The sequence below is a fragment of the Patiria miniata genome, unplaced genomic scaffold (genome assembly GCF_015706575.1).
Source record: "Patiria miniata isolate m_02_andy unplaced genomic scaffold, ASM1570657v1 HiC_scaffold_1, whole genome shotgun sequence".
NCBI lineage: Eukaryota > Metazoa > Echinodermata > Asteroidea > Valvatida > Asterinidae > Patiria > Patiria miniata.
In genome coordinates, this window is record NW_024037047.1 from 26,014,001 (window position 1) to 26,026,202 (window position 12,202).

At 43.4% G+C, this 12,202-nt stretch overlaps 2 protein-coding genes across 2 annotated transcripts; both read left to right on the forward strand.

Annotated features, from left to right (window-relative positions):
• The first annotated feature begins 1,390 nt into the window (after window positions 1–1,390).
• Window positions 1,391–6,469, forward strand: LOC119726751. Its single transcript, XM_038198597.1, has 6 exons — window positions 1,391–1,665; window positions 2,432–2,478; window positions 3,491–3,625; window positions 4,170–4,338; window positions 5,059–5,135; window positions 5,379–6,469. Exons 1-6 carry the CDS (start codon window positions 1,608–1,610, stop codon window positions 5,505–5,507), a joined length of 615 nt encoding a protein of 204 aa, XP_038054525.1. The 5' UTR covers window positions 1,391–1,607; the 3' UTR covers window positions 5,508–6,469.
• A 266-nt stretch (window positions 6,470–6,735) lies between these two features.
• Window positions 6,736–11,360, forward strand: LOC119732329. The gene is made up of 3 exons (XM_038205789.1): window positions 6,736–8,565; window positions 8,982–10,661; window positions 10,916–11,360. The coding sequence occupies exons 1-3, from the start codon at window positions 7,004–7,006 to the stop codon at window positions 11,358–11,360; spliced, it is 3,687 nt and encodes a 1,228-aa protein (XP_038061717.1). The 5' UTR covers window positions 6,736–7,003.
• Window positions 11,361–12,202: the final 842 nt, after the last annotated feature.

Genomic DNA, 12,202 nt, shown 5'->3' on the forward strand with positions numbered 1-12,202 from the left:
GATTTGAAATTGAGATCCTAGAATGCTGTTTTTCTCGGAGTATACAGCTGAAGCTGAGCTGAACTTCATCAGGTTAGTTGTTCAGTACCCTTCTTTAGATTTTGAGCACTTTTGTTGCTTCAAACCAACAAAATGCACAAATTACAAATGATGGACTATATCTTTAAATCATTCCAGCATAGAATTACCCCTTTATGAAAGACACTCTTTAAAAAAAAAATCAGTCCTACTTGGTTTCACAAAAAGATTCCCTTCAGCTGAACTCCGAGTCTGGTGAGTGTGAACTGAAGAACTGGGTAAAAAGTTGGCTTGGATTATTTTGTGGTAATAAATTACGAGAGTAAACATACATTTAGCTAGCCAAATGAAAAAAAATATCACCAAGTTTTAAAATATTCAGATTAACAATTTCCCAGACACTTGGGTCACAAATTAAAAAAGGTAGACCGTCTTTACTAGTCCCTGGGCGTGTCCACTAGCCCTCATTTTGTCTTTTATAGATTGTCTCATAAACATCATGCATGTAAAACGTGTATCCTGAGCTGAGGCAATCTTCTTCGTGTCTTTAATAAACAGATCTATATTAACCCCAAACAGTTCATAAAAATATATACTAATTGATACAAAATTACAGGTTTGTTTTCTGAATTTAAATAATGTTTGACTCGTCAACTTATAAGGAGTACATGAAGTTTGACTAGGCCCGCCGCTGTTTTGACTAGCATATTGGGCTAGCAGGCTACCTCTAAAGTCAAACTCTGCTGGAGTGCACATCATTTAACTACGTTAAAGCGACATTCGATGCGGCACAATATAGTGCTGGCAGACACGTGATTTTGCTGACAGGACGACAATTAATTACCAAAACGATAAGGGGACAACGGGGTCCGCTCATAAGTCCGACGCCTCATGGTCCGACACTAATCGCGTCCCCCAACCAAGTAAGGGCCCAGTCCGACGCGACATAGGTCCGACGCCTCATAAATTTCGGACTTATGAGGCGTCGGACCTATGAGGCGTCGGACATGAGGCGTTGGACCTATGAGGCGTCGGACTTAATATGATACGGCCCTGGGGACAATTCCGGATCCCCTTCACCCGAGACACCACCATCATTTCAGAAAAGTGACAAAACATGAGTGTGACATCGATTTAACGTTGTCGAAAAACCGCATGATGAATATTTTCCTCATCAAGGACAGATCAGACGACTACCTTTCGGAGGCCCCCGGTTCCATATTAAAGCCTTCAAAATTAGCTTCATAAATAGGCTTTTGTGAAAAGACTCATTCGGGCATATCGCATAGCTACCGTGTTGGGTGTAGGGGTCAACTCATTTGTATGGAAAAACCTTCAGAGTGCAGCGTAGCGTAGAGGTATTATGTACATGTACACGTAATGGCCCCAATTCACCCCGCAGCTGTACCTGTGCGAGGCAATACAAAATTCTATTGAATAATCAGGTGATACAGTTTTTTGATACTCAGCTGGAACGTCGTACTTTCGCGAGGCTACACACTTCTAGTGCTAGATATACTCAGTCTACACAGAACTAGAATTAACCTTTCATCAGCCTGCCGAGCATCACGCATCTTGAAGATTCTTCAATGATGAAGTTTCAACTCGCAACTGCGGTTTGCCTGGTGTTTTTTCTGCTGTTTGTAGGCAAGGAAATAGTATAGCATTTAGGCTCATATTGTATGTATTTGCTCTGAAATTACTCTCAGATAAAAAAAAAATGCAAGCTGCCCAACCACGGCATGTTGTGGAAAGAGTTGTACCGAGATTTAAAGAGTGGTGCAAAAAGAAGGAAACCCACCTTTGACAAAAAATTTCACCAACTTGTTGAGCATATTTAAATATTCAATTTAATGGTATTAAAATATTGATCTTTAAACATAAGTGACGAAAAAATGATTGCAAATGCATATTTTGCCTCTGAGATATAGTAGTTTAAAAATGTCATGTGCCAAACCATGTTTGTCCACGGCTTTATTCCATCCGCTTGACTGAGCTCCGGAGCTTGATTTAAGGACAAAAAAACCACTACACTAGATTTACACGTGGACAACAGTGATCTTGTATTCAAATTAGCATAATATAACACTGTTCTTGCAATTTTTGTAAAGATTTTTGTTTTCAGCACGTTTAGTTGAAGAGCTATACTTGACTACACTTTACAAAAAAAAAAAAACAGTTCAAATAATTTAAGTAAGTAGGGTTACAATTCCTGTTAAAAGTTGGTTTCCTTCTTTTTTGCACCACCCTGTATTTAAATACAGAATTTTAGGTTGAATTTTGCTTTTGGAAAGTGTTGACTGAAATTATGTTTAATATTAATTTGCCGCTATTAATTTACCCGATTAATTCACATCATCCCGACGCAAATTTCATCTTATGAAATTGTGTTGCTCATGGTTTTTTTTTTTAGGAGCAGAGAGCGGTGTTGTTAACAACCCTGAGAAGCCAGCAACGAAGGTCCGTATTAAGTTTTGCTCATTAAGCAAAATGCATTTATTTCAAAACAGATTTGTTTATTTCATGATGCCAATGGCCAGTTTCTAGACCCCCTTCTTGTGGATATGGTCCTGTCATGTTTCCAGTATGGTGGGGTGCCGTGGTCCAATGGTTACGGTGTTCGACTCGTGTGTTGTGGCACATGGGTTGAACCCTGACAGGGAACATGGTGCTTGTGCCCTCGGGCAAGGCACTTTACTCGGCCTCTCTCCACCCAGGAGTATAAATGGGTACCTGTGAAAGTACAGACCATATTGCTCGGATCTTGAGATGCTGCAGGGTGTCATTCCTGATGAACAGGGATAATAATTGTAATCATTTGATCATATTCTTATGAAATTTGCGCAATGTAAATGTATGATTACTGTTGCAAATTGTACCAATTGGGAGACACTTTAGCGTGGGAGGTTTACCTTTGGGAGACGTAGAATTAGGGAGACATTTCAATGGCTCCCTAATACCCCAGCACCTATTTCGGGGTACCATCTGTCGATGTGGTACCATCTGTCGATGGGGGCGCTGTTCAACACCGACGATTATGCACACTAACGGACAATTAGGGGATACATGCGTGAAATTAAATAAAAAGGCACACAGAACGGCCGATGACACAAAAAAGGGCACCTCTTCTTTTTCAAAAGGGCACTTGTTCAGAAAAAAACATTCTTTACAAAGTATTGAGGGGGGGGGGGGGTAAGCGCTGGTAAAAAAGGGATTTGAATGGAAAAGGGCAGTCTTTATAAAATATGGGGGGGGGGATTAAAAACCGTTAACCCCCCTCCCCCAACCCCGCTGGTTACGCAATGTATTACTCATAGATTTTGACGGTTTTTGCTATTTCGCCTGGCTGTACATTAGGTCATCTTGTTTATTGTCTCTTTGGGATATTTTTTGTTTGTTTCTAGGGTGCTGTTTTGAGCAGGTTCATAAAAAGCGATTTCTGAATTACTTTTGTTTCTATGGTTGATGATAGGTGTTGTATGAGCCACAGGGAGATGGAACAGCCGTGGAGGGCGCCCCCGGAGAGAAAAAAGTGATCGTGAACTGGTGCTCGATATGCGTGGCCCTCGTTGAGTGGCTGGATGCCCACATTATCAATGAAACCGAGGTACGTTCAACCAATCAGCTCCGAGAGCTTACTGGGGACTTCAGATTTAGTTTCAACAGACCCAGTTGCGGACAGGCAAGTCTGTACAAGCCCCCTAAGTTTCGTAATCACACTTTGGGCATGGCCATTTTAGAACGTGAAACTTCGTGCATAGAGCAACACACACAAACAATACACCTCTTGCATTCTGACGCCACAACTGAGGGCAGGTCATTATGTTCCTCTGTGATACGCATGAAATCTAGAATACATTTTGTGCCTTCATTTTCACTGAATTGAAATAACAAAAGCTGTCCTCAGTGCGGGCGCACTAACGAGCTAATTCAGGTTCTTATTTTTCCCCCTACCATCTCACGCAGCGGGCTAAAAGTCAATTCGACTCCGACATACACCATGAAAAAAAACAAAAGCGATTCATTCGTGCATCGAAAAGTAAAAAGAAGTCACAGACGTTTGTTCAATAATCTAGGGTTTTTAGAAGATGTTCACAAAATATATCGGTGTGAAATTCCTGATAATCATTGTTTAATTTTCTTTGCAACAGAACGGTCTTTTCTTCTTATTCGGCAAGGTCTGCAATGCCCTGCCCACCTCTGTGCGGGCTGAATGCAACGACCTGGCCAACCAGCTGGTGCCCATGCTGACCGAGTTGCTTCTGGAGGAGTTCATCCCGGTCCAAGTGTGCAGGCTCCTGACTGTCTGCGATGTCTCAGGTATCTTGAGAGGGAATCAAGGGGTGGGGGTAGAGTTGACAGTGGTTGCTCCAGACTCTATTATAGTGAGGCAGATAGGGGAGATATTTGAGGGAATATGTGCCTTAAATGACACAAGCATGTAATTTGGCACACAGTCAGAGTATGTCATGAGAAAGGTATTTGGCTATGGGGCCATCGCAGATTTGTCCTTTGAAAAAATATAGGTAAAATAACAAGCAATTTTAAAAATTTCCAAAACGGTTGCCATTGCTTGTTATTCTACCAATATTCAAAGGAAATATATGCGATGGCCCTAAAGCCACATATCTTTCTCATGACATATTTTGTGTGCCAAATCCCATGCTTGTATCACAAAAGGCACAATGCCATCCCCTAGGCCTATCTGCCGTACTAATAATAAAATTGGGGAGGGGGGTAAATATGTGGGGGTTGGGGATGCTATCATTATGCACATGCACAAATACAATCTTTCAACCGAAATCCGAACCTTCTTCCTGTAACCTGACACGATTATGTCTTGATGGTGGATCAATAAAAGGAAATATGTGTTCGCAAATGACACAGTGATTGATTGTATGTGCCCATTGTTCATACCACTTGAAGCATTAGTCAGTTTTGTTACAGCGGATGGCGGGGCACTGATTTCGGTGGGCGTGTCTCTACCGCCCAACATTGGCAATTTCGCCACTAAATTCTTTGTGAATAATTTCCTTGCAGAATTGCAAAATCCCGCAGTCTTGCATGGCGATGGAGTACCCAACATGAACAAGCTGGGCGCCCTCAGGGGAAAAGAGGTAAAACCAAAATTGACAAAAATACAACTAATAATAATAGTCGGAGGGCGAAGGACATATTTTTTTTCTGGTTCCTGTCAGTGCAGGGGGATTAACGTACATGTATTTACTTTGATCAGTGCCATGTTATTGCAGAACTAACGAGGTTACTGTACGATTTGTAATGTTGTAGATGTTTAGAATATTTACAAGGCTTACTATGGCCACCATACCAATTTCTTTTGTTATTATTTTTCCTGCCAGGTTGACCTTCAGCGCATTGCAGACAGCGTCTGCACCGCACTCCCGTACAAATACTACGCCCTCTGTCACGAAGTCCTGAAGACCGACACGCTTGAAAAAATGACGTCACTCATCAAGCCTCGTAAATAAACCACGTGACTGGCGGCTAATGACCCCACGAAACCAAGGAAAAGTCATAACAATTAACATATCGCAATACTGAGGTTGTAACATTGGACCTATGACGGCAATTGTACTTTTTTTTTCTTTAGATCACGGACTATTATTACGTAATGATCATACACAGGATTATAATAATTACTATTTTAGCCAACATAAAATGCTTACAGTCTTGTACATGTTCAACAATAATGAGCTCCGTTTTTATGTTTTGACAGTGTCAAAACATGAACTTGTGACACTTTGGCATTGTGCCAACATTTCTGACTGAAACTTTTTAAGGTCATTAATCATGATGACTATTATAAATATTCTTCGGCCAGTTGTTATTTTACTGCACTGATAATGTAACTGATAAAAAATATCAAGGCCTAGTAAATTTTTACGGGTGACTAATTTCCTTGTGCTCCCATTGGATAAATGTTGTTTGATCGGACACTCGGTGGCAGCGAGCTGCCCACAATACTTTGCGTTTCCTTCACAGTTTGGTTTTGTGTTAAATTGACTAGCGGTCACCAGCGAGCTGCGACCGTAGGGTGGTTGATACAATTAAAGTGACTAAATCTTCCCCGTCATTATGTTTTAACATAAGACCTAATTCGTTATATATTACTATTTTCTATGTAGTTTACAAACCTGGATTATCAGTGATAATTTCATAAAGAATGTATACAGGTGGAGTATTGTATAGTAGCATATTACTATAAGGTACGTTTTGTAAAGAAAGTTCAGTTGATGATGGCATAATATTATTGTTGTTGCCCATTTGTAAAAGCCCCCTACCAGTGAAGGGAAAAAAAGTAGTGCCAGTGTTGTGTGAAAATTGGTCTCTTTTGAGGTCAGTCCGCCCCTTGCCTCATACACATTTCAAAATCATAAAATATGATTGACAAAAGAGTTTTATATTTGTTTGTAATCAAATTCTGGACTTTTACCTCTATAATCAAATTCTGGACTTTTACCTCTATTTAAAGGAGTGCCCTGAGAAAAACAAATACACTATGATAACAATGCAGGTATTTACAAAAAGTACAACGGTACTGTTCAATTATAACAGAAACGACAGCAATAATAACCAAAACCGGAAAATTGCAAACTTCTCCAATCATGGATCCTACTTTGTCCTATTGTATAAGACACTTAAACTTTGTTGGGGAGGATCACTGATTTTCTGGTTATTTTTGGCAAGATTGTAATGCTTGTATCTTTGCACAGTCGTGGGCCGTGTTACACCCGACAGATCGGTATCAGCTTCCTGGTTAGTAGTACACGCTAGACACGTAAACAAAACACTCGATAAGAATCAACGGCGATATATCAAACATGCTTGACAGTGAGAAGTAAACAAGAATACAACAATCATATCGGCATGGAATGCGTTTGCAGTCAGAGTAAATATGTTTCGGGTGAGCGTCATCGTTTTCATCTGACGTCACTCGGCAGTCAAACATGTTAGTGTCAAGTACATGATATTGGACAACACACTCACTAAATTGCAATCAGAGATTCTCACTGTGATCCATAGGCCTATTCATGACAACATGGCTTCAATAACAAGTCTCGCGCTGAAATTGCTCATTTTCACCGCTTGTTTGCAAAGCGGTGAAGGGCAATTTGTTATCACAAATACCACCTCTGGTCCCGTTGTGGGAGTGAAAACATCCTTTCCGCCTCTTACGGATCAACTCGTGACGCGGTACACCGCCATACCGTACGCTGAACCGCCGACCGGGGAACGGCGATTTGCCAAGCCCGTGCCAAAATCTCCCTGGGACGACGTGCTGAACGCCACGGTGTACGGCCCCAGCTGCCCACAACCTGGACTAAACATATCATCTATGGACGCTTTTCTCCCAAATACAGACATGGACGAAGACTGTCTTCTTCTGAACGTGTATGTGCCTGATGATGCTGTGGCCTCCTCTGGACCTCTTCCTGTCATGATTTTTATACACGGAGGAGGTTTTTTTACCGGTCAAGGTATGTTGTATGACGGGACAGTCCTGGCGTTACACGGGCAGGTCGTCGTGGTGAATATCAACTATCGTCTTGGACTCTTCGGCTTCCTCAGCACCGGTGACGACTCAGCACCCGGAAACTACGGACTCTGGGACCAACGCCTGGCTATCCAGTGGGTCAAAGACAACATCGCAAACTTTGGTGGTGATCCGGACCAAATCACCATCTTTGGTGAGTCGGCCGGTGGGTGGAGCGTGACCTACCAGATGATTTCACCACTGAACGACAGGACTCTTTTCCAGCGGGTGATTGCTGAGAGTGGGGTGGTGTTCCCTAACCTGGTCATCCCGGCCACTGTGGCTCGGTTTCAGGCGTTTACCCTCGGCTCAATCCTCGGGTGTAACCTACCAGCCGTCAGTACATCCCGTGAGCTTGTCAGCTGCCTCCGAGGGATCAGCGTGGAGACTCTACTAACTCAAACTTACACCGTGCAATCGTCAGCAACAATTGACGGAGAGTTCCTCCCTGCCAACATCAACACGCTCCTTGCCCATCCCCGTGTTACACAGTACGATCTCATCATGGGCTTCAATGACCAAGATGGAAGTGTCTTCCTGAGTCAAGTCAATACAGATTACACAGAGGAGGAGCTCAGAGCCGATATTCAATTATTCTTGTTGACATGCCAGTGTGAAAACTCGCAGGAAATCACCAATGCGGTTTTCGCCTACTACTTCGGCGGACACGATCTAGAAGACCCCGATGAAAATGTGCTGAGATACCTGGACGTTACCGGTGATCAGTTCTTCAAGGTTCCCAGTATCAACTTCTTAACTCGCCATGCTGAATCCGCGGCCAACACGAGCACATATTTTTACCAATTCACCTACGAGACGGGGAAGGAGTTCCTCCTTCCGCCAGAATGGTTGGGTTTGATTTCAGGGGCACCGCACGCACTGGACATCTTTTACGTCTTTGGTTTCATCAAAGCCTTGTATCCAAACGACACGGACGCAGCCATCCTTTCCAACAGGACGATGGATTATTGGACCCAGTTTGCACGATACGGGTGAGAAATTTTGTTTAAAATTGATTTAAAATAAAAGATAAAATTAGTATTTACCAACTTAACATTTTTTGGATTGGATATTGCTCACCGAACGCGTTTCATTATAAGTCATAAAAAGATGATAGTGAAACGATCGATCAAAGGAAAAGTGCAGTTTACAGATGAACAAAACAATTACTTGACAGTAGTAAGGATGCAAACTAAGAAGTAAACACCCACAATATCACATCCGACATTTAATAGAAGGAAAATAACCCCAAATCAAACTCACAATCCACTTACAAATCTCAGACCATGCCTGGACTCAGATATGGTGGAATATGGGACAAAGGTTTAACTACTTTTCATCTGAGTCTAAAATCTGTGAATTGAGGAAAGATACATTGTTTTTCCCCAATTCCTGTCTTCCTATGCAGGAATCCAAATGGAGCTGGCTTATCAGCCTTACCGGAGTGGCCAGATTTTGGAACAGAGAATGGTTCTTACCTCATTCTTGACCCTGACTTGAAGACGGGATATCGCTTCAAACCAAACAAAGTAGCCTTCTGGAACGACTACATCCCGACCATAACCGAGCCTGCATCTTACAAGAAAACCTGCTCCTACGAAGTACCTGTCAGAAGAGGAACGTCTCTAAAGTCAGACAATATGACGGTGCAGGTTACAAGCAAAGGCGGAGAAGTGCTTGGATCTGTCGTCGGGGCTTTGCGAATGGCCGACAAGGCGATGGGAGGGCTAGAGATCGCTGAATTCTTGGGAATTCCTTACGCAAAACCGCCACTCGGCGAACTCCGATTCAAACCACCAGAAGACAAAGGAAAGTGGGGCGACGAACCGCTTGGAATTCCGGAGAAGCTACCGCCTGCCTGCCCACAGGACGTCACTCGAGATCCTTGGATGGTTCGTCTTGGGTTCAACCAAACTAGCGAGGACTGTCTGACTCTAAACATCTACGCACCAACTCAAGACCCCAACGACCCTGCTCTGCCGGTCTTGGTTTTCATTCACGGTGGGGACGCAAAATACGGCACATCCTCTGTCTACGATGCAACCCTACTTGCATCTCGGGTCAAAGCTGTCGTTGTTGTAATGAACTACCGTCTAGGGGCTCTTGGTTTCCTGTCGACAGAAAACGAAGCAGCTCCTGGTAATTACGGGTTGCATGACATCCTGGCTGCTCTCAAATGGGTCAACAAGTTCATCGGAAGCTTTGGAGGCGATCCAGAGCGCGTCACAGTCCAAGGCTACGGCTCCGGTGCAGTTCTCGCCCATTTGCTGACACTCTCTGAGACAGCGAAGGGCTTATTCAACAGAGCTGTTTTGATGAGCGCAACTGCTATATTCCCACCTGTCGATAATCCAGTACTTCCAAGTGTATCCGAGAGAGCTAAAACTCTGGCAAGCAAACTTGGATGTCCAACTGAGACCAGTGACATGATGGTCAGCTGTCTCCGTGACAAGCCCGCGGCCGACCTTGTGTCCATTACTATAAGTGCTCCATTTGGCCTAGCCTTTCCGACCGTTGTAGACGGTGATCTCATCACTGACACACCTCTCGAGATGCTGAAAGCAGGCCGAATCAACGACGTTGACATACTTGTTGGCTTGGCACAGGACGGATTTGCCGGGGTGGCATTTGCCTTCACCGGCCTTGATTGTCCAAGTACCGCCGAAGTCCAGAAGTATATAGAAACAGTGAGCACACTTTCTTTCACCAATGCTGATAAAACAGCTTTCGCTCTTGTGACGGAATATATTGGAAAGGGTGGACTCGATGATGATTGCCAGACACGTGGAAGTTTCAGACAGTTCATAAACGACTATCTGTCATACTGGAGCACATTGGAAGCTGCTAGACTCCACGCTGACGCCGGTCACTCTGTCTACTTCTACTCGTTTGATCTCAAACCACCTGCTCATCATTACAAGGGGCTACTTCCACCTCAGGTCGGACCAACGTTTGCAGATGATCTTCAGTTCCTGTTTGGAGATCCGTACAGTCCTCTCGTGGATGAACTGCAGCTGTCTTACAGGTTGGAAGATAAGCGGTTCACCCTCGAGCTGATGGCATTCTTGAAAATGTTTACATACAATGGGTAAGATTACCAACCATCTTTCCAGAACTTGCAGGAAATTTCAGTAATATTTTGTACCTGACCAACTACCAACTGGTGAGGAAGAGTGAACTGAATCGTTGGACATGACGAAAATGTTATCATACAGTTGCTTGATTAAAACCTATCTTAAAGACCTTGTTCAAGTCCCGTATTAGCATTGGTGATTTTTTTCTTCAGACTCTGACAAATTCGCTGAAGTACACATTTTGTATGTTTTTTTTTATTACATTTAGAGCTCCGGGGCCTTCGCTTTCTGGCGTAGAGTGGCCAGCATTCGACTCGGCCAACCTGACTTACATGTCACTCACCGACTGTCCCCAGGTTCTCTCGGGCAATGACAACAACTGGCAACATCTCCTTCGCTTCTGGGCAAGCTACCTACCGTCCATCACAGCACCTGCCCCTACTCCTGCGGAGCCTACCCCCTGCCCACCGGACCCGGAACCTTGTACCGTCAGTCTGGGTGGGTTGAGGCTTCCCCTTTCTGAGGCTAGTACCGTCATCGCAGCACTGATTGGAACGACCGTAGGAGTTGGGGTGTTAGCAATCATCTTTTTAGGAGTGTGTGTGGCAAATAAGGCCAAGGCAAATGGAGCAGCGAAGAGAAAGAGTTGGATGATGCCCGGGGTAGATCTGACCCACATAGAAACCATGCCTGATGACGATCCGATATTTTAATCTGTCTTTATCATCATTAAAGTGGCACTAGGTCCTGAAATCCCCGAAAATTTTATGTTTTGGATTGTTCACTTATCCTATTCCAAACGTGTGGTTAAAAGGAAACCAACATAAAGACTTACCGTTCCCGGGAAAGGCGCAAAAATCCCCGGTTATTTACATCGGACACGACGGAATACGAATACGTTTTCGAATCGGTGTCGCTTTTGGACACTATAGGTCCTGGAACAGCCCAATTGGGCTACAAAACGCACTTTGAGCATACTATGTTAATCGGAAAGAACATTTAAAACTAGAATATAAACATCCACACAACTATCCTTTCAAAACTGGGTGTTTTTGTGTTATTCCTGTATTATGCATGTGAGAACAAATTTCGGGGTCCACTTTTGCGACCCCATAAATTCGAGCGGTTTGGATGCTAGTTGTGATTTCATTCGTAAAGTGTTCACCTGTTGCGGACGTTAAAGAACCCCCAATTTTTGGCATTGGTTATTGGTCACCGCTTTTTCCGAGCCTCCCAACGTGTATATCGTACACTGTATGAGAACGACATGATGTGAGTTACACCAATCAAATGACAAGGATCTGTATGTCGGTCGGTTAATCTTTTTTTATTCTATATCTATGCAAAATACCGATGCACGTTACAATCATAGACATCCTTACTACAATTCAAGGAATCTCTGTCTGTCTGTCTGTCTGTCTGTTCTGACCAGACCACCCTTGTGGGGTGATGTTCCTTTCAGAACACATCACCCCACTTTTTACACAATGGAAAAACATCACCCCAGAAGGGAATCTTTAGAAAAAGGGATAATGGGAACACAATGCTATCACCC